The 23,597-nt window shown below is 44.3% G+C and overlaps 1 protein-coding gene across 2 annotated transcripts; it reads left to right on the forward strand.

The window, feature by feature from the left end:
• The first annotated feature begins 11,501 nt into the window (after positions 1 to 11,501).
• Positions 11,502 to 17,739, forward strand: LOC147872286 (uncharacterized). Of its 2 annotated transcripts, XR_015537672.1 has the most exons (5): positions 11,502 to 11,795; positions 12,818 to 13,638; positions 15,428 to 15,574; positions 16,794 to 16,885; positions 17,602 to 17,739. XR_015537672.1 is itself a non-coding variant. In XM_087358158.1 (2 exons), exons 1-2 carry the CDS (start codon positions 11,648 to 11,650, stop codon positions 13,117 to 13,119), a joined length of 450 nt encoding a protein of 149 aa, XP_087214284.1. In that variant the 5' UTR covers positions 11,502 to 11,647; the 3' UTR covers positions 13,120 to 14,549. The 2 variants fall into 2 exon arrangements, 1 of the variants encoding a protein (XP_087214284.1); XM_087358158.1 differs by lacking the exons at positions 15,428 to 15,574; positions 16,794 to 16,885; positions 17,602 to 17,739 and having other exon boundaries at positions 12,818 to 14,549.
• The last annotated feature ends 5,858 nt before the right edge of the window (positions 17,740 to 23,597 follow it).

Raw genomic sequence — 23,597 nt, forward strand, 5'->3', positions numbered from 1 at the left:
ATTACTAACCACAAGAGCACAGTTGACCTCTTTTAACAGAATTATTGAGCCAATAGTTATAACACTGTGAAAAGTCCCTTAACAACAAATGGTCAATGTACCATGGAAATAGCAATTATACATGTTCATAAATTTAACAAATAAGGACCAAAATCCCTTCTCAGCTGCACTCACCAAATAACCAAGCTAAAGCCACACTACATATGTATATATATATATATATATATATATATATATATATAATGTCATGCATAGCATTCAAGTAAAATGTACGAGAAAAAGTGAAAGAGTCAACGTGATAACTGCAGCGTACCTGACAAGGTTCTAAACAGCAAATCCAAACTCGGCTCCATTTCTCAGTGAGAAGAGAATCATTCCAAAGACATGGCTTCTCTTTCTTTGATACTTGTGACATACTCACGCCAGGTCATTATTTTAGTTGATGGGTTTGGCAGTCTATAACCACGTGTTCTTTTGCTGAATGAATCAATTCCTAAAGCAAAATTAAGAGAATATTTCAAAATCTAAAGATGTGATTAAGGGCAGGGTATTCACTATTAAGGAATGGGACATGTGAATGAAGTTCTGTGCCTTTATAAATGAGACATAATGATTATAATGTAATGGAGTACTGGTATCTTCTGTTCTTTTGTATGCAGACACTGCCCTCCTGCAAAGCTAATGGAGATTAAGTGATAGGATTATTTTATGATGATCTGGTTATATGAAGACTGAGATGGATACAGCATCATGTACAAGACTGTCATGGCATACATGAAAGTACTGTTATCGTAGTCAAATACAAAAATTGATGGAAATTATAGACATTTTAAATTGGGCTAATTGTTGAGTAAAGTAATATCTAATATCTAATTTTGTGCAAACTTAGGCAAAAACGTGAGTGCAACTGCAGATGTTCACAGAGGCTTATGGTGCTGTTACCATGAAAATGTCGAGTGTCTGCCAGTGACATAAAAGAATCCTTGTCTGTCTTTTCCTTCTCTTTTGATCGCAAGAGAACTGTTCACTTCGATTTTGTTGAAAGTTACGCATCGTGACAATGACCCTTGTAATGATGCGCTTGCTGTCTACGAGTTTTGGGTCAGAAATTGATGTTGAAACTGGACCATCCTGAAAAGCATTCCTAAAAAGGGATGTCAGAAACATTTCCAGCAGAGGATAAACCAGTTCACAAAGTGTATTGGTATGCAGGAAGACTGCTTCAAAAGTGACAGCAACAGTTAAAAGTGCACAGACTTTACAAGGCAGCAGGGAAAATTTATTGTCACACTTCATGAAACAAACACAAATGTCATATGTTCAAATCTAAAACTTCTTGACGATGGTGAAGAGTCAATTGAATTAAAATTTTCTTGGATATTATCCATCATCTAATAAATATAAAACGTAAAAACGACGTTTCTGAGATGGGACTCTATCTTCGTCTTCAGGTTCCTACACAGTTGGGTCCACTGGATAGAGCTAATCCCTATCTCCGGACAAAGTAAAAAAGGTGAAAGTCCCAGAATAAAAAGAAATCACCACACCATCCATCCGTGGGACATAAAAGAATAAATAGTAGAAATAAAATCAATTAAACACGAAAAAGCCAAAAAAACAAAAACTCACAAAAAGTGGGAATAAATACACATGAACATTAATTCGAAACTCGATGCACAACTTGGACTTATCAGAGATGACAGGTATCCAAATAGGAGATAAATCCAAACTTGGCTGGCTGATAGGGTTGGTGAGTAGTGCCATGTGTGCCGCCTCCTTGTATTTTCTGTAGATGGTATTGGGTTCTGTTAATAATACTCTGGCTCCATCCCAACAGACATGATGATCTTCTTCGTACGCATGTAGGGCCAATCTGGATTTCTCCAGCAGGCCCTGTCTGAAATTATATTTGTGTTCTTTTAAGCGTACCTCCAGAGGTCTGCTGGTTTCGCCGATATACCATCTACCGCAATCACATGGTATTCCATACACACACTGCCTAGTCTCTCTCTCGGCTGTTTTTGGTCTCATGGAACTCAATAAACCACGGAGAGTGTGTCCGGTTTTAAAGATTGTCCTGATGTTGTATCGGTTCCCAATTCTTCTAAATTTTTCTGAGTCACCTCTGACATATGGGATAACCACCGTAGACATCATATGTCCAGAGAAAAACAATTTTAACAGAGAAAATCAGAACATCAAACATGATTTATCTCTGAATGGGTATCCCCGCCAGTTAATTGAATCTATTATTAAGTCTGAAAAAAACATCCGGCCTTCTCCTGACAGAACACCTCTGCTTACCGTATTATAATATTGAGTATTGGTAATCTTCGTACAATAGTGACATTGTATTACAATTTCCTATTTTATTGATTATTTTAGAATTTGTTAATTCGTGGTATGAATTTAAAACATAAAGCATAAACCCATTGATAATTCTTCAAATTTTATGCTTTGCAGGTCTCGTATTTTATTGCATTCGTTCTTACAGAAATAAATCAATCAATCTACGCAGACGGAAAGTGTTACTGCCTCACTGTGGAACAGAAAGAATTAAAATCTGGACACGTGTACCACTTTTACCCTTCGTTCCGTAACCCGACAGTCTTATACCTCTATTTCAAGCTGTTATTCCTGTGGACGTCATGATATGCATCGTACAGTGATCTGAAACTAAATGCATTTACATAAAAACCGCTAAACTTAAAAATAACTGAAGTTTCTTTCTGCAGATATGTAAGTCTAGTACACACGAGATCGGAAGCTCCGATTAATAATCCCGGATTAACATTTTTATTGAAGACAAACCCCTTCAATACAGTGTAGGAAATGCGTTTCATTGTAGTCGAAACTTGAATGGCGAACGCTCCTGCTGTATATTTCGGATGCTCCTGGTTCAAATATCCTGGCGTGGTTTTCGTGGCTTTCTTCAGTCCCTCCAGGCAAATCCTGGAGTAGTAACTTAAATTATTCCAACACTGCTTCCTTCCACATCACAGACAATTCACTATCCTTCCATTTCACGCTGAATAAGCGTCGTTAAATAAACTATAAATAAGGAAAGGTATCACAAATTTCCGGAACTTAACTGACAAAATTTTACCAGACACGAAATAAAGGCTGTCCTATGGAGCGCAAGTGTATTATATAAATTAAATCCATTATTCCCTATAAATTAACCACCGAGATTGGTTTAAATCGTGTTTCTACGAGTACTGCGCTCCATTGAGGGAGGAACACAGATTGAGGGTCTGCGAGCACAGAGTGTCGGGGAGGATATTTGGACCAAAGATGGAGGGAGACGGATCATGGAGAAACTTGCTTCACGGCCTGTACTCCTCACCTGACATTGTTAGGGTCATTACATCGAGGAGGATGAGATGGGCGTATAATTATCCTTCCTCACTACTTTTACCTTCTCTGTTCTTGCAGAAAGAGATAGTTATATCCCGAACTAGAGTCAGTGGGGAACAAAGATCATCTCAGGGTTGACGTGGTAATTTTGATGTATATCAATAAATACAGGAACAACAAATTTAAGAAACCGAATAATTTTACTTTTTAAATTACAGAAAATCTTATACGCTATTTCTCTAACTGGTACAAAAGTTTGGTTTACTGACTGAAAGCCCGCTGTCGACTATGTCCACTCGAGTAATGCCATGTGTTTTGACCTGCATACCAGATCCCTTGCTGGCGAGGAAACCTCCACATATGGCTTGCTAGCGGGGTGCCCTTCACCACTGATCTTCTGGCCAGTTCAAATTTCAAGTCAAACAGTTACAGGGGTTCTGGACTGGTATAGGCGGGACATGGAAAAAGCGAAGGGATGTTTAGATGGTAGTGGTTGGCTGGCCTGAAGTGAAAAGACCGCTGGTACGATCTAGGCGAAGAAGGAATATGATCTGAAGCATTCATGGCGTCTCGCTCTCAGCACTATAATGTCGAAAGAACAAAAAACCAGAAAGAGTGTGTGTTAGTGAGAGAAAAGAGGAGAGAGGGTGAGGAAGAATGGATAGAGGTGGAGAAATGTAAATATTCTCTTGTATGACATTTGGAAGCTCAAGTAACTTGCTTTGTTCTCTGGAGTATCAGCGTGCACATTCTATCCCTAAATACCGTTTCAAGATTAAAATTCCTAATTCTAGGCATAACTGCACTTGTTATACTGCCACAGGAATCTGGGAGTCTAAAATGTCAAATTTCGGAAGCTGGGAGTAAAGTAGATCATAATGCTTATTCACTTTATTGATAGAGCTACCAAAACCGGTTGAACTTCTTTATTTCCCCGAGAGATGGCACAACGAGTAAGGACCCTCCTCTGTTCATAGTACCAAGAGTACTCCATAGAGTGCAACCGCTACCGCACATTAATATTGATTTTAGTTCTTCTTGTGTCTGGTAAATATAATTTTACCCATTACTTTTATGAGCTGCGTACAAACCTGTCCCTCTGATCCAGTAACCAAATCAGCCAGCATTTCTTCATTAAATCTGGCGTGAACAAATGTACTGCAACCCTTTTTAAGGAGTAATTTAATTTGTGTCTGCCCAGCGGAATTCGGCATACTAATTCGCATAGAATTCACAATTTTCATTATTAAAAGTGCCAAAAATAGAGATTCTGAAAGGAGCTGTGGATTAATATAAGACACAAAATACAACTATAACATGAAGTTACGACTTTTCAAAATGGCTCTTTTCTCGGTCCTTGCGCCGTGTGGTAAGGCAGAGGTGACGACAGAAGCAGCATGCACCTCTGAAACGTCGGTAAACTACCACACTCCAAGGCTCAACAACCTAGAAGACAGCCATCTTCATAATCGCAGCCGTGAGAACCTGAAATCTACTTCATTTACGACTCCTGCTTGGATCATTTTCAGAAAATTACAATAAGGTTATCACTGAATTGTACCTACACGACGAGGAGCTCATCAATTAATTAGCTAATATATTTTTTTAAATTCGTCTTCATGAAAGCTAGACAAACCGAACGACGCACGACAGTTTCGTATTCTGAAGGTTCTGGGTTCAAATCTCGGCACAGGGACAGACTACCTGGAGATTATTTAGTGAGTTTTGTCAGTCACTCTAGACAAACTTCGAGACATTCGACCCGCCTTAAATTACTAGATGAACGAGTCCTTCCGCGTCCTTTAAAGTTCGTTACTATTAACACACCACCGCATCATTCCACTCTTTACAGGACCTAACCTAACCTTACAGCGTCCTTATACGACATGCAACAATATACGAGGTGCGATCGGAAAATTTCAAGACTGTGTCAATAGAGGGAGAACCGGATGTAGTACGAGCTTCTGCCGCTAGGTGGTGCGGCCTACATTTATAGTGAATCAGTGTGCCAGCCGGCATCATCGAATTATCATTTGTTTCTTAGTTACCGGCGTTTTGGCAGTGCATTACACCGACCCTTCTGCGATTTCGGAATGGCGTGTGCATCAAATTTTGCCAAAGACTCGCCAAACCGGCTACGGAAACCTATGAAATGCTAAAGCAAGCATTTGGGGAGTCCGCAATGGGTCGTGCACAAACTTTTGTGTGGCATTCACGTTTTAAAAATGGCCGAACCTCTGTCGATGATGACGAGCGTTCTGGACTACCATCTTCGAGCACAACGCCCGAAAATGTTACGAAGATTCGGCAGGCCATTCACGAAGATCGACGTCGCACCATCAACGACTTGTGCGACATTGTTGGGATAGGCTATGGGACCTGTCAGCTGATTCTAAAGGAAGAACTCCACATGCGACGCATCGCAGCCAAGTTTGTGCCAAGGCTCCTGTCTGAGGACCAGAAGCAGAATCGTCTTCTCGTTTGTCAGGATCTCAAACATCTTGCAAGAACCGACCCCAACTTCCTTTCTAAGGTTATCACAGGTGATGAAAGCTGGGTTTACGGGTACCATCCGGAAACGAAGCAGCAATCTTCACAATGGAAGAGCCCATCGTCACCACGACCGAAGAAGGCAAGACAGGTCAAGAGCAATGTGAAGTCAATGCAGATCTGTTTTTTCGACCAGGAGGGGATCGTCCATAAGGAGTTTCTTCCTGCAGGTTAGACGGTCAATGCTGAATTTTACTGTGGGGTCCTGAGGCGGTTGCGTGAAGATGTGAGACGGAAGCGGCCGGCAAAGTGGCGCAACCACAACTGGCTGCTGCATCATGACAACACGCCAGCGCACACCGCCCTCAAAGTTCGGCAGTTTTTAACCTCAAACACCATGGCCGTCATCCCGCACCCTCCTTATTCGCCGGATTTAGCTCCGTGTGACTTCTTCCTCTTCCCAAAGATGAAAATTCAGCTAGAGGGAAGGAGATTTGAGACGATAGAAGAGATTCAGGCAGAATCGCAGATGGTGCTTGACAGGCTGACAAAGAAAGATTTCCAGGGATGCTTCCAGGCTTGGCAGCGGCGCTGGGATCGTTGTGTTCACTCCCAGGGGAACTACTTCGAGGGTGATTGATGAATTTAATACCTGAGATAAGTGTACGGGTTTTTATAGGCGCAGTCTTGAAACTTTCCGATCGCACCTCGTATTGTCCTCATCAAGGACTTCGTCCTACCGGTGCACTGGACTGTCTGGCCCGCACTCAGCTCAGATCACCTGCCCGTCCTCATCGACACCGCGTGCCGATCGTCCTTTCAAAACCGTCCTGATCGCCCGGACTTCGCGAGAATGGACTGGGCTTCATTCCAGGCTTGCCTCGAAAGCAGACTCCCGGGGAACCCCGTGGTAAACGACGAGGAGGCAATCGACAAGTGCGTCGAGGTGCTGACCAGTGCTATCCTGGAAGCCACAGCAGCGTCCGCTCCCAAGCTTCGACCCAGCGTTGACAGGCGACCGCTTCTGCCCGCTAGTATTCGAGATGAAATACGCCTCAAGAACCGGCTGAGGAGGCGGTGGCAGGTCACGAGGGACCCCGCTCTTAAGACCCAGGTCAATCGAATCCAAAGGTCGGTGACCTATCGTCTCAACGAGTGGCGGAATGAACAGTGGAGCGACACGCTCGAATCCTTGGACTGCCAGGACCAGTCGCTTTGGAAGATGACCAAGGGGGTGATGCGAGTCCCCACTCCGTCGCCCCCCTAGCTAGTGCCGGGAGGACTGGCTCTCTCGAACTCCGAGAAGGCAGAAACCCTGGCCGACAACCTTGAGGTCCAGTTCCAGCCGGTAGACAACCCGTCGGATCCGGCTGTAATTGACATGGTTAACGAGGCGATGCGAGCATACGCGTATGTCTCCGCAAGTGAACCGAAACTAACCAGTCCCTCGGAGGTCGCCCAGGCCTTCAATGGACTCAAGGTTGGGAAGGCTCCGGGCCCCAACGGTATACCGAACAGGGTCCTGAGACATATCCCACGACGCTCGGTAACCTTTCTCACGAAAGTGTTCAACGCGGTCCTCCGCAGGTAGCACTTCCCCTCGGCATGGAAACACGCTCGCGTGGTGTCCATACTGAAACCGGGGAAGGACCCCACGCTACCCTCTTCCTACAGACCCATCAGTCGTCTTGACACGGTCGGCAATCCCTGCGAGAAAATCCTACTAACGAGGGTCCTACACGAGGTCAGCGAACGCGGGCTGCTGCGCGACGAGCAGTTTGGGTTTCGACCCAGACACAGCACGTCGTTGCAGCTGGCTCGCCTCGTCGAAAGGGTTAACAGGAAGCTTGATGAGAAGCGGCTAACCGGCGCGGTTTTCCTGGACGTGGCCAAAGCCTTCGACACAGTCTGGGTCCAAGGCCTCCTATACAAACTGACCGTCCTCAACTTCCCGTCATACTTGGTGAAAACCATCTCTTCCTACCTCGCTGACCGGACATTCCAGACGTCCTTCCAGTCGGCCACGTCCACGCGTCGTGCCATGCGGGCTGGAGTTGTGCAGGGCGGACTCGTCTCCCCTGTGCTCTTCAGTTTGTATGTCAACGACATATCCACACCGTCCCGCCACGTCGAGTTGGCACAATACGCGGACGACACGGCTCTAGTAGCCACGTCCAGTAGCCCAACGCTTCTCGTCAGGTATCTGGAGACCTACCTCAGTAGACTTGAGCTCTGGCTCAGGGCCTGGAGGATAGCTATCAACGTCTCGAAGAGCACCGCGTTTCTCTTCGTGTCGGCGAGAAGACGCATTCAACAGCCCAGAGCGGTGCAGTTTCTCGGACAGCCGATCGAATGGGTCAAAACAGCGCAGTATCTGGGGGCACCCTTGAAGCCGGGCTTACCTGGTCGGCGCACGTCAACCAGGTGGGAAAGAAGGCGGCGCAAAGATTAGGTGTGCTAGGCCCGCTTATCAATAGGAGAAGTGGCCTGTCCATCAGGAACGGTGTGCTGCTCTATAAGCAGCTCATCCGTCCCATGATGGATTACACATGCCCGATCTGGAGGTCAGGTGCCCGCAACCACGTCCGGAAGCTGCAAGTTCTGCAATCCAAGTGTCTTCGCATTGTTACTAACGCGCCCTGGTACGTTAGTAACAGGCAAATACATGAGGATCTGGGGGTCCCGTTCTTTGCCGACCACACCAGAGCACTGACCGAGAGATTTGACTCGAGGTTAGCTGGTGTGGGGAACCCCTTAGTTCGGCAACTCGGGAGGCACGCGTGCCGAACGAGGGCTGCCAGAGGTTGCCCAAGGGCAACCGAGGGCGACTGATGTTCAGCAGGCCAGCCGAGGCCGTCCCCAAAAGACGGCCAAGTCGGCACAACGAGTGGTTAGACTACTCGGCTACCCTGACTGAGGTTTTCGGTGCTTTTCCTCAGTTGTAAGGCGAATGCCAGGGTATAACTTAATAGGGGCACGGCCCGCCACCCTCCCCCCCCCCGATCATGGAGGTCATCAGCTGAAGTGATCTTCCCCCCATGCCGCAGAGGCCTTCAGCCGAAACGGCCCCTCCCTCTCTGGGTTCAAACCCCGGAGATCCAACCAACCAAATTCCTTTGGACAACTTGCCTGACGGGATAACCTCCCATCAGCAGCAACGGATCCCAGTTGTAATGGTCGAGGCTCCCGCCACGACGAAACCCCGTTAGCGTTAGCATAATTTCCGTTTTTTCTAGTTAAGACAGTGTACCATTTCCAGCAATACGCCTCGTGTGCAGGTACGGTGTCACCTAGGTAGGGACGATGCTTTCGCTTGCGCAGGACTCCGCCCTCAGTTAGCTTTTTTGTTTGGTTGTTGGTTGGTTGGTTGGTTGGTTGGTTGTGCTCTAAACCGGTTGTAGGAGATACTTATGTAATAACATACGTATTTAGTGAATACCTTTCTATTTAATTTTTTATTCAACGTTTGCTGTCTGTGGACATGGAGGTCTCCTCTTCACAAAGGGTGAGACAAGGGTTTCCTGTTTATTATTAATATTATTATTCGATTTTGCATTTGTAATTTTCTGTGTTATCTTGAGGGATTATGTGTCATTCTTAAGAATTGAAATGCTAGCAGCAACACACGTCGGCCATCATCAACAAAGTTACTTGAATTCCGGATAAGCTAAACAGCTGATAGGGACCTATGACTGGGTCACTTGTCACATTCAGACATTGTTAAAGGTTGTTTTCAGTCTATAATTTTTCGTCTAGAGGAAAGTTATTGTTGAGTGAACAGCTTAATTTCTTAGGATCGTTGTTTTTTATTACATATTAATCATAAACTGATTTGTATATTGTAATTAAAGCTTTGAAACGTTTCCTAACATGCTAATTTTAAAGGTAAATCATTCATTAAAAGGAAGCTCTCGTTATCTGACACAGCCTTAATTTCTCTTTCTATAAGTGAGGTCTTCTTAATATTTTCTGGCAGAAACGAAAATCGATAGCAGTGCAGCGCAAACAGCCAAGGCACATGCGATTTGTGTGTGACTGGGACAACAATTTCATAATAAATATTAACCTCATGAAGTTGCAGAGAATTCTTGGAGTATAAAATGACTCATTTTTTGTCTGTCCTCAGGTAAACCCTGCTGAAATAGAAGACACGAACACGAGGATCACTTGCTTCTTGATGAACAGGATCAGGAAACTGGCAGCACAGAGTAAGTGTGGTTTAATTCCTTGCATGCAGTAAGTACAGTCCGTAAACCTCGTCAGTATGATGTTTATGTACGTCTTTCTAGATGTCCAGATATGCCCCCCGGACTTCCAGCAACTCTTCATTATTTTAAGTGATTTTGTCAGAAGGAAAACCAAAAAATGTTAAGTGCATTGCAATTTTGCTTTTTTAATAGTCATTCTCAGACATTTTAAATTTGCTGGACTTCAAAGAATCATTTTCTAGTGAATTATGTACGTTTACTTTGCTCTCTGAGAGTTGAGACCAAGAATAATTTTGTGTCCACGTGTCAGAAGCCATCTTGTACCTTGCGCCTTAGTCACAAGTGACGAGGACGAGCTCTGTCTGATGAGTCCCCCAGGGTAGACATTTTTCTCACAGTTGTCACAAAACAAGCAAATTTCCGTCACTTCTGTTTGGATTACATTCTACACGGACAAAAAAGTAAGATTTCTCATGACTTAAATTATGTACATCCTTGGGCTAAATCTATATTTGTGCGAGTTCGATATCACACGAGGACTGTAAATGTTCGTGTTACAAATAATTCTTTTTTTAGGTCGTAATATTTAATCTCTTAAGGTACAATTTGGATGCACGCGACAGAGACAAGCGACCGAGGCAGACGACAGAGACGGGAGACGGACACATCGCAGCTTGTCGCCACACACTTTTGAGGTGACGACCGAGACATGCGGCAAAGTGTTTGTTTTCTTTGTTTTGTTGAGACATACGTGCACATATTCTGTGAAAAATGAGTACAAAAATGCTTCTAAAAAGGTTACTCGAAGAAGAAGATGATGTGTTGCTGTGTTATTTGTTGCGAAAGAAACAAAGAAAACCTATGCGTTCAATATTCAAAACCAGACGTGAAGAAGGATCTTTTTGTTGGTGGTCAGTGGTCGGTTTACTGCTACTAATTCTACCAATTGCTCATCTTGGTCACCAGTAAATTTAATTTCTGCCATTATTTTACTCAACAACACACGTGCTGCCTGAGCCCGTCGCGAGACACTACTGGTCCGAGAGCGGTAGCCTGTGCTTTGTCTCTGTCGCCTGTCTTTGTCGCTTGTCTTTGTCTCACGCTCGTAATTATACTTCATACGATTGTACAGAGAGCAGACAGGAAGCGACCAGTCTCAGTCTCGCAATTCTGTCGCCTGCCTCGGTCGCTTGTCTCTGTCGCGTGCAGCCAAATTATACCTTTAGACTTCTATTTATATGGCATGAGGCATCACGCACTGCAATTGAAGTAGCCACCGCCCTTTTGCCATGAAATGAGAAGGAAACTGATAAGATGCGCTAATACACTTACCCGGTGTCCTACGTGAGCGATTAAAGGCGAGCGGTGCGATTTGCGTGGGTGAAGCGGAAATATCAAACTGGCTGTTTGTATGGCGCTGTCCTAGGTTACAGCAAATCAGTCAAGAGAGTAAAGCGGCCGGATTCCGAGATCAAATATTTTGATATTTTCGCGCGAATCGCAGCGCTGGCCGGGAAGGCGCATGCGCAGATAAGCTCTGACTGCAGTACAGGGAAGACTATTGCGTCGGAAAGTTGTGTGCGCTGCATCTGATGACAATGGCAGAAACGTTAGCGGAAGTTATAATTAGTGAAGTGAAAAGCAGACGCATTCTTTGGGACATGAAACACAACAGTTATCATAATCGGATGCTTGTGGACAGGGAATGGAGCAAGATCGCAGAAAATGTACGAGAAACAAGTGAGTATTTTTTCAATTTTTTTTTAAAAACTGATTACATTAGAATTCATAAGTTCATAACGTGAAGTGGTGAAGGCGAATTATGTTCGCTTCAAAGGGTGGAGCTTGAAAAACCTGCAAAATTCGTGCCTTGTAAGAGCAGCCCTTCGTGACGACGCATTGTTCCTCTTTGATGTTGTCATATATGCCCTTGGATCTGCTCTCACAGCTGAAAATCTTTGCACATCAATTTCAGTGATGCTTTCAAAATCTTTAATAACATTGTGTAGTAATGTTACAGCTTTTACAATCTGTACAGCATTCTGTACGTTAGTTTCAATTGCCTTTCCTAATATACGAAATTTTGTGACAATACTTCCGAAAGAACATTCCACTACCATCCTAGTTCGCGACAGTCTGTAATTAAACTCCTCATTTTCTCCTCCTTCTTGCAATTGACCTCGTGGTAAAGGTCTCATGAGGTACTCTGTGAGAGGAAAGGCCTCATCGCCAAGGAAAACAAATGGTGCCTTGATTGTTGAACCTGGCAAGCATTTTTCTTCTGGTAACTTTATTCTTCCTGATGCAAGTGCTCGACGTAGAGGGCAGTTGTCAAAAACCCCAGCATCACTGTCTTTTCCAAAAGAGCCAACATCCACAGTGATGAACTTGTAATTCGCATCTGTGACTGCAAGTAAGCCGATGGAATAATAATTTTTGTAACAGTAATACATGGAACCGGAATTTGATGGGCGTTTTATTCTTATGTGTTTACCATCAATACACCCAACACAATTGGGAAATTGCCACGTGTTCCAAAAGCCTTCTGCAACTTTTTCTAAATGTGCAGCTGTAGGTTCTGGCATGTGTTCTTTCTGTAACGTTTTCCAAATAGCTTTGCATACTTGCACAACTATTACAGCCACGGCACTTTTAGAAATTCTGAATGAATAAGCAAGTTGCCTGAACTGTATCCCTGTAGCCAAGTACCTACAATCAAGAAAATTATTTGTAAATTCTTTTCTCTGTCTTTTCATATGCAGAGGAGGTAGTCAAGGCCAAATGGAAAAACTTGCGAGACACTTTTCGCAGAGAGTTCAAAAAGGTACCGAAAAGCCGCTCCGGGGATGGTGCAGAACAGGCCCCGCGCTACCTAGGGACTTGGCCTCACTTCGATGCTATGTTGTTTCTGCGATCTGTCATTACACCAAGACCGACCGAAGGCAATGTTGAGGATCCCGATTTTTCCAACATATTTGCCACAGGTGCTCAATTTCAAGAGGAAGCTGATGCCTACGAAAGCGACAGTGAATCTGCCCAGGCCTCAAGTTGCGAAAGAAATTAAACGTTTGATAACCGAAATTCAAGAGGAATGCTGTCAAAGCTTCAGAATTCCTTTACCGATGTTGCTGGGCCAATTAATGCAACTTTCTCTCCTCGATCGAAAAAACGTAAAGGGCAGCCCACCACGACTTCTGCAAAGTTTGAGAAGGAATTGTTAGATATAGAGTCGAAGAAACTGTCGTTGCTACAAGGGAAGTCTGGTAAAGATGATGAGGACATGAACTTTTTCAAATCTCTTATGCCTCACGTCAAGCAACTTCCTTCTATTAATAAGCTGAACTTTCGTAGCCAAGTCCAAAATATATTGGTCCATGAGCTGTCTACGATAGAGAGCAATCAGCATCCTCAAGCTACTCCATGTCAGCGAAGTCCTTCATCTGCCTCGTCGTCACCTTTTATGCTCTCACCAGCAGTTCCCTAGTCCTGCAACTTTGTTTTTCTCTAATTCATTAACCCTTTGCAGTCCACTTCAAATACCACGACGGCTTTCTACTGGTCTATTTAAATGCCACTAAGCTGTGTAAGTTGAATTACTATTATAAACTGGTTTTATTTTATTTTATAACTTTTCTAAAACGTAAGAGACTTTGCTAAATATGGTGAAAATATGTTCTGAGTTCTTGGTTGAATACTGACCGTGTGAAATATTTTTCACTGTCTGTAGTGAGGTACATGCAGATATACGATGCATAAGCATTGGATTTCATATTCTCAGAGCTGTGCTTCCATTCCCCTAATTGTTTTCGAAAGGTCAAGACCAAATTCAACACCAGGAAAGTGAAACAGAATCCAAAGTGTAAACGATGAAGTCACTACACACAAAGAATGCTTGATAAGAAGTGGTAGATTGCTTAATGAGTTAAAATAATTAAAACAGCTCACAGCGGTGAGTATTAAGATTTCTGTCTTCTGGGTTGTTGCGCTGTGTAGTCTGGTCGATGTTAACCAACGTTTCAGAGGTCATACTATCAGGGCGATGAATAAGCCATGCCCTGATGACGGAGGCAGTATGACCTCTGAAACGTTGGTAAACATCTACCAGACTACACAGCGCAAAAACCCAGAAGACAGAAATCTTCACTGGTATTCCTTCGCTATATGATTTATGGCAAAACACTTGGTGCGGAATCCTGGCTTCTATGGACACGTGTCAGAATAAAACGACAGTCACATAGTATTGCCAGGAATACTTGGACAGCACTAGTGCACAGATAAGGAATAAATAATATTCTCACACTGTTTACCAGCCTCACCTTTACTCCAGATCATGTATAAATTATGTATGGACGTGGCGGACTCAGTCCCACATAGGACCGCAAAGGGTTAAGAATGTGCAGTTCTTTCACTTGTATTTTTTAATAAAAACAGACTTATTGCAAATAAGAGTGTTTCATTTTGTGATGTGGGATTTGAGGTTTTCAAAGCGTTGAATATGAAGATTTCTGCCTTCTGGGTTGTTATGCCGTACTGTCTGGTAGATGTCCATTAACGTTTCAGAGATCCATCCGGGATCCATCATCAGGGCGATGAATAAGCCATGCCCTGATGATGGATCCCGGATGGATCTCTGAAACGTTAATGGACATCTACCAGACAGTACGGCATAACAACCCAGAAAACAGCAGTCTCCGTTTCATTTCCTTACCTGAGAGTCAACATCAATCTCTCCTCCAATGATATAGGTCGTTGAAAATTTGTCATACGGTAATCGAATTGATCCCTAATAGCATTTGCAATGTAATCAAATGTGCTAGGGAGCATTCTTGCATACTCGTAAAACAGTTTTGGTCCTCTGGAATTGCTTCTGAGTTGCTCAAACAAGTGGTGAAATTCACCATACATTTCCCTTCCCAAGTAAATGGTGTTTGTTGGTGATCTTTTCCTTTCGGCTGCCTTCCTTTTCCTAACTATTAACATTTTCAAGAACGCACTTTCCGCGAGCAAAAGGTCACGTTTACCTGACCAAGCCATCGTGGATACTAATGTCTTGCCGCCGCCGCCCCCCCCCCCCTCCGCGTCTCTCACGCAGGACACAACAAGCGATTACCTCGCTTCATACGACACCCGAGGCTGCTTATACAGCTCGCACTGCTCGCTTCTTATCGCTCACGCAGGACATTGCCTTAGGCGCATCCCCCCCCCGCCCGCACCCAAAGACAATAAACTGCGTACGCTCGACTCTGAAATACTGCCAAATTCATGTGCGTAAAGAAGGTGCTATTTAAGGTAACACCTGACCCTGTGTTTCTTGAAATAACGTCACATGGGGAATTTAACAGGCCATTTGATGCAGTCGTGAATTGTTACAGACACAGAGCTCCGAAACGTAGTGTTGTTCGAGAGACGCCAAGGACAAAAACACAAACTGAGTCTCCGAGCTGTGAGGGAGGAGAAGGAGAAACTAAGGATAGAAAGAAATTTGCAGGCTGAGCAGATCAAGGAGCTGCAAGCAGAAAGTATGTTTGCTCTCATTCTATTTAAGTACTAAGTCAAAGATTACAGGCTGCAAATTGCCTCAGTATGAAATTCTGTTCATTACCATGTTCCTGCATGTCTCATGAGATATCCAGATATTCTCCTAGGCATTTTGTTCTAGTTACCTTCAATATTTTGTCTTCGCCCTGAGTTGCAGACTAATTTATGTACCCAAAGAAGAAGAGAGTTTGCTCTCATATTTTGACCTCGAGCCTTAGGAGGTGAAAGGCATTAAAGTTTGAAATTATCCATTTCACAAAACATTTCGGTTGCAATCTCTGACCTGAAGAAGGCAACTCCATTGTTAGTCGAAATGTGGGATAATTTTCAACATTATCAGCTGCCACTCTTTACACCTAAGGCCCACACAATCTTGTTCTAAAACAATGTGTGTCTGCGTTCTGCACTTAAAATGTGAGACAAATTGTACGCCACTACATTAAAAGAGCCATAATTATTTCTGTGTCACTTAACCTTAATTATATATAGCAGATGAAAGGGCAAAGCAGCAGACTGAATTGTTTGGTTACAAACATTCCTCACATTAATCTTCTCTTATTATTTTTTAGACCGTGGTTCCGATTTGGTACGGTCATGTCTCCTTTTCAAAAACCACAAAATTCTTTGTATTTCGGACAGTAGTGATGAGGAGCAACTTTGTTTGATTGTACCCACAATTAGATTCCTCCACTTCTGTGTGAACACCGAAGCAGACGCTGGCTTCGTATTGACATGCATTTATTACTTAGACAAGAGTTTCCCAAGGCGCAGTCTGCGAGTCCTAAACACTACAAAATATTATTGGAATTACGTCTAACTGGCAACACTGTTCTTAATTGTGGATGTCTATTAATGTGAGGTTATGAGATCTTGCCAGTTTTAATGTCACATAAAGACTTTAAATTGTAATGTTCTAAATAAACATATTTCAGAATGGAGTTCATAAATACAGCCTCAGACTACTCTTTATGCTGTATGAGACATGGGTTTCTGCTCTTCGGAAAACTCTCTCGTCCTGTTCCGTCTTAATATTCGTAATAGTTTCGGATCCAATAATCCAAGAGAGATGACGTCAAAGAATTTACTCTATTGTCTTATATATATATGGGACATTGTTTACTTTTAGACAAACTTTCTTGTTTGTTAACTTGTAGTCAAAAGAGGAATTTTACTATCTAAATTAAATATCGATTGTTACAGACTTTGCAGAAAGGCAAGAAATTGAGACACTGAAACAAGAGATTTCATCCAGAGAAAAATTGGATTCAGAAATCAAGAATGACACAAATCAGGTATGTTTAAACTTTCTGTTGGATCGTGGGGCATGGCTCCGAAAATAACTGCTGAGTATTTCTGTGCATTAATGGATGACTCCTTGAAACCATACGTACTAAACAGTAATTGAAAATTGTCAGATGTTGGAAAAATGAAGTTGTAAGTGCTTTTTAAAATGTGCAAATAACGTGAGAAGTCAAATCCCCTTCAGATTGAATCATTTGTTTAGGAGGGAGAAGGATTTCGTCTGTAGCTGTCAGAGTGTAGTTTGTAGGACGAAGTATAGCTTAAGGCAGTTATTCGGTGACTGGCGATGTCAATGAGGTCGGACACGAGTATTCTCTGTCAAAAGAGAGGGTACCCAAGGCTTTTACGGATGCAATAGCATAATTTGGGTGTATCATCTTTCACTGATGATGCAGTTGTGAACATATAAACTGTGATAGAAAAGAATAAATAAAGTGAACAGTTCTATGTCAACTGCAGCAGAAGAAATGTATTTTTTGTGAGAGGTGATGAACACAACAACTGTAGCCTAATTTCACTCACGTACTGTTTAGGGCTTTATACATACAGGTCTCTTATTATCTGAGCTGTAGGAAGCATCGAGTAATGTATTAAATGCATAATTTAAGCCAAAAAATGGAAAAATTGTACGTAATACTGTGATCAAAACAACATTTAAGAGTGAACACTTTTGGTTAATGTTGTGTTGCTTTGGTGTCATTCACAGCAGCCTGCAGCAAGGCCAGAAATTGAAGGCAAAAACAACAAGAGCACCAGGCCTGTCATTCAAATCAAGCTCAATGAGGTGAAACTGGCGAGATCTGAAAACACCTGGCGACCTGGGCGAAGGAAGCCGGTGACCAACAACAAGCAGGTTGCCCAGACTCAGGTATGTTCCTGGCATTCATTTAAGGACAGGATCCTGAAAACAGTCAATAATGCTGTATCTGCCCCAATGCAAGATGGCTGAAAGGAACAGTCCTGCGCTAAGAAACGTCTACTCTAACTAACTAGGTGGCTTATTGAAACTGAAGGTTCATCACCAAATTAGCCAAAGACATCCACCAGTCCCAACAGGCAAAATTATAGGTTCTTTATGCTCTTAGAGATCAGACATTTCGACCTGAGAAGCTGCAAGCATTTCCGGAATTTGTTCCTCCTAATTTCCTCATGAATATCACCTTCATTTCTTATTGTTATTCCCAAATATTTGAACTTTGCCACACTAAAATATAAACTTTCTTTTTGCTTACTCTTTGATTTTAGAAGCAATATTTACCTTTCTAGGTGTTTAATTGCATATAATGAGTATGCATTGTAATTATATTTCTCAATAGACATTGGCTTCTCATAACAACAGACTTCTTCTTCGGTGTAGACAAAACGCGGCTGGCTCTAGGTTTTAATCATCCCTATGAAGGCTTTAAGGAAGTAAAACATGTTTCGCTTTATTTCTGTGTTTGCGTTCTGTCAGATGATGAGAGGGAACTTGATGTTGCAGGAGCTGTTCCAGAAAGTTCGCAGTTTGCTCAACAAACTCACGCCTGAGAAGTTTGACAGACTTGTTTCCCAGGTCCAGGCTCTGCCAATTGACAGCAGCGATCGCCTGAAGGGCGTCATCGACCTCGTATTTGAAAAGGTGAGGCACCGGTCTTTAGCAGCTGATACATTCAGACAGAGACGTCATATTGATAGAAATTCCCTTCTTTTGTAACTTTGCAGCTTAATTTCTTAAATATTGAAGTTATCCTCAGTGTAGTATTGGAGACGCTAGGGGCAAGTGAAAATTATAATTGTTACTGTTCACAATGATAATAATCTTAAAAATCAGTAAGCTGATTGTTCTCTCTTTAAATTCACCTCCAAGCTTAGAATTTATCTGCTCTCATCTAAAAATGTTTGTCAATATCAGTTTATCTTATGCAATATCCGAAGTTATATCAAGCTGTAACCGCGAACAAACTGGGCACGCTAAGGGGCTTGATCCCGTGGCAACCAGAGTGAGAAGAAAACAGTCTTCGGAAGGGCGGTTGCATACATGTACAGTATTAAACATAACAGCCAAACACAGGCAAGTCCAAAATAGAAACAATAATATACACAAAAAAAAATAAATGAAGAAATATAAATAAAAGCAAATAATCCTCCTAGGAAGCAATAATATAATTGTAAAACGTTAAAGAAATACAAGAAACAGATAACCAAGCTAGATCATCTATCAAGACAACCTATCTAGATCTTTCCCTTATCGAGAAAGTGCCCCCAAGGGAGACAATGTTTATGCTAAATACGTCCAAAGATATACATACGTAATTTGCAGCCATGACGCACCTGGCTGAAGGACTATGTCTTAGTGCACTGCTCACACTAAAAGTAGAAAATTCTCTTATTTGCCTCGCCCGCACACGTAAACCAACAGCGTCCATAATGGAATGGCATTTTATTTTTCTCTTGAAACATTAACAAGAAATAACGCAACGAGGTGTCGCCGTGTGGAATAGAGTGTTCTCAGATTTAAAGTAGATAAAATCGACGATTATAATAACAAACTGATAAATTGCCTGAATAGGCAGAAGGCCATCATTTTCCGTGGATCTTCTTGAAATGAGTTTTACTAAAATGTTCAAAATGGGTAGACCACTTATTACTAGCAGTAGCAGAGTGCCCACAATGTCAGAGCAGGAACATTAGACAAATGCTTACATTTATTATCGGTGTTTATTTCGCGAAATACTTACTAGTGCAATGTTTCTCTTATTGTTTAGACTACATATTTAGGCTATTACATAACTATCATCAGGTCTGTACTTAACTTACTGCATTGTTTATTACCAGCGTAAAATGTTACACTAGTTACAATTATTCAGTTTAATTTAATAATTTTTAAACACTTTCTTGTTTGTGTATATAAATATATATATATATATATCAAATAGGATCTTAACACGTGAGAACGAAATTACAATGTGACATGGATTAGAACCACAAAGAGATCAAAATTATGATCTCCATCCCAGTCTCCTTGAAAAGAGATCTGCCAACTTCAGAGGCGATTACACTTCAATTGTCTACGCCAGAACTGCGAAACATGCGTTCTGTATGCCACATGCGGTCCCAGGAAACATTTTCCCTATCGCAGGAGTGATGGAGTAAATAGCTCCGGGCCCTTGAAAAATTTAATCAAGTATAATAGAACCCGACGTAATTTTTAAATAAAGTCAAATGAAATTTCAAATCTTTCTTATGCCTCTTCTCATTATTATTAAATTTCCTTATAGAGAAAACATTTAATATTAATTATTCACTTTTTACATTTATGATTGAATGTAACCAAATTATGTTAGAGTAATTTTCTTTTAATTTTTTTTCAACTACCAACAATGCGTAAATATGGACCAACCAACCAACCAAAAAGCTAACTGAGGGCGGAGGCCTGCGCAAGCGCAAGCATCGTCCCTACCTAGGTGAAACCATTCCTGCGCACAAGGCGCATTGCTGGAAATGGTAAACAGTCTTAATATAAGAAACGGAAATTTTGCTATCGCTAACAGGGTTACGTCGTGGCGGGAGCCTCGACCATTCAAACTGGGATCCGTTGCTGCTGATGGGAGGTTATCCCGTCAGGCAAGTTGTCCAAAGGAATTTGGTTGGTTGGATCTCCGGGGTTTGAACCCAGAGAGGGAGGGGCCGTTTCGGCTGAAGGCCTCTGCGGCATGGGGGAAAGATCACTTCAGCTGATGGCCTCCGTGATCGGGGTGGGGGTGGCGGGCCGTGCCCCTATTAAGTTATACCCTGGCATTCGCCTTACAACTGAGGAAAGCACGGAAAACCTCAGTCAGGGTAGCCGAGTAGTCTAACCGCTCGTTGTGCCGACTTGGCCGTCTTTTGGGGACGGCCTCGGCTGGCCTGCTGAACATCGGTCGGCCTCGGTTGACCTTGGGCGACCTCTGGCAGCCCTCGTTCGGCACGAGTCCCACTGGACACAACCAAAAATCTAACTGAGGGCGGAGGCCTGCGCAAGCGCAAGCATCGTCCCTACCTCTCTCCAGGCTGTGCCGGTGGGGGTCTCGTCCACTCCCAATCACTCCTACCACTCACTCACTCAATCAATCCGAGTCGCAATCGCCTACTCAACCGCGTAAATATGGACCAACCAACCAACCAACCAAAAAGCTAACTGAGGGCGGAGGCCTGCGCAAGCGCAAGCATCGTCCCTACCTAGGTGAAACCATTCCTGCGCACAAGGCGCATTGCTGGAAATGGTAAACAGTCTTAATATAAGAAACGGAAATTTTGCTATCGCTAACAGGGTTACGTCGTGGCGGGAGCCTCGACCATTCAAACTGGGATCCGTTGCTGCTGATGGGAGGTCATCCGGTCAGGCAAGTTGTCCAAAGGAATTTGGTTGGTTGGATCTCCGGGGTTTGAACCCAGAGAGGGAGGGGCCGTTTCGGCTGAAGGCCTCTGCGGCATGGGGGGAAGATCACTTCAGCTGATGGCCTCCGTGATCGGGGTGGGGGTGGCGGGCCGTGCCCCTATTAAGTTATACCCTGGCATTCGCCTTACAACTGAGGAAAAGCACGGAAAACCTCAGTCAGGGTAGCCGAGTAGTCTAACCACTCGTTGTGCCGAATTGGCCGTCTTTTGGGGACGGCCTCGGCTGGCCTGCTGAACATCGGTCGCCCTCGGTTGCCCTTGGGCGACTTCTGGCAGCCCTCGTACGACACGAGTCCCACTGGACACAACCAAAAAGCTAACTGAGGGCGGAGGCCTGCGCAAGCGCAAGCATCGTCCCTACCTCTCTCCAGGCTGTGCCGGTGGGGGTCTCGTCCACTCCCAATACTCGCTCCCGTAAATATGGACCAACCAACCAAAGAAGCTAACTGAGGGCAGAGGCCTGCGCAAGCGCAAGCATCGTCCCTACCTAGGTGAAACCATTCCTGCGCACAAGACGCATTGCTGGAAATGGTAAACGGTCGTAATATAAGAACGGAAATTTTGCTAACGCTAACGGGGTTTCGTCGTGGCGGGAGCCTCGACCATTCAAACTGGGATTTGTTGCTGCTGATGGGAGGTTATCCTGTCAGGCAAATTGTCGAAGGAATTTGGTTGGTTGGGTCTCTGGGGTATGAACCCAGAGAGGGAGGGGCCGTTTCGGCTGAAGGCCTCTGCGGCATGGGGGGAAGATCACTTCAGCTCATGGCCTCCATGATCGGGGGGAAGGGTGGCGGGCCGTGCCCCTATTAAGTTATACCCTGGCATTCGCCTTACAACTGAGGAAAGCACGGAAAACCTCAGTCAGGGTAGCCGAGTAGTCTAACCACTCGTTGTGCTGACTTGGCCGTCTTTTGGGGATGGCTTCGGCTGGCCTGCTGAACATCAGTCGCCCTCGGTTGCCCTTGGGTGAACTCTGGCAGCCCTCATTCGGCACGAGTGTCTTCCGAGTTGCCGAACTAAGGGGTTCCCCACACCAGCTAACCTCGAGTCAAACCTCTCAGTTAGTGCTCTGATGTGGTCGGCAAAGAAAGGGACCCCCAGATCCTCATGTATTTGCCTGTTACTAACGTACCAGGGCGCGTTTGTAACAATTCGAAGACACTTGGATTGCAGAACTTGCAGCTTCTGGACGTGGCTGTGGGCAGCTGACCTCCAGATCGGGCATGCGTAATCCATTATGGGACGGATGAGCTGCTTATAGAGTAGTACACCGTTCCTGATTGACAGGCCACTTCTCCTATTGATAAGCGGGCCTAGCACACCTAATCGTTGCGCTGCCTTCTTTCCCACTTGGTTGACGTGCGCCGACCAAGTAAGCCCGGCGTCAAGGGTGACCCCCAGATACTGCGCTGTTTTGACCCATTGGATCGGCTGTCCGAGGAACTGCACTGCTCGGGGCTGTTGGATGTGTCTTCTCGCGGAAATGAAGAGAACCGCGGTGCTCTTCGAGACGTTGATAGCAATCCTCCAGGCCCTGAGCCAGAGCTCAAGTCTACTGAGGTAGGTCTCCAGATACCTGACGAGAAGCGTTGGGCTACGGGACGTGGCTACTAGAGCCGTGTCGTCCGCGTATTGTGCTAACTCGACGTGGCGGGACGGTGTGGGTATGTCGTTGACATACAGACTGAAGAGCACAGGGGAGAGAATTCCGCCCTGCACAACTCCAGCCCGCATGGTACGACGTGTGGACGTGGCCGACTGGAAGGATGTCTGGAATGTCCGGTCAGAGAGGTAGGAAGAGATGGTTTTTACCAAGTACGACGGGAAGTTGAGGACGGTCAGTTTGTATAGGAGGCCTTGGACCCAGACTGTGTCGAAGGCTTTGGCCACGTCCAGGAAAACCGCGCCGGTTAGCCGCTTCTCATCAAGGTTTCTGTTGACCCTTTCGACGAGGCGAGCCAGCTGTAACGATGTGCTGTGTCTGGGTCGAAACCCAAACTGCTCGTCGCGCAGCAGCCCGCGTTCACTGACCTCGTGTAGGACCCTCGTTAGTAGGATTTTCTCGCAGAGTTTGCCGACCGTGTCGAGAAGACTGATGGGTCTATAGGAAGAAGGTAGCGTGGGGTCCTTCCCCGGCTTCAGTATGGACACCACTCGAGCGTGTTTCCATGCCGAGGGGAAGTGTTGCCTGCGAAGGACCGCGTTGAACACTTTCGTGAGAAAGGTTACCGCGCGTCGTGGAAGATGTTTCAGGACCCTGTTCGGTATACCGTTGGGGCCCGGAGC

This window comes from Zootermopsis nevadensis, unplaced genomic scaffold (genome assembly GCF_977971745.1).
Source record: "Zootermopsis nevadensis isolate Lab colony 2312 unplaced genomic scaffold, Znev_1.0 Znev_ptg000029l, whole genome shotgun sequence".
NCBI lineage: Eukaryota > Metazoa > Arthropoda > Insecta > Blattodea > Termopsidae > Zootermopsis > Zootermopsis nevadensis.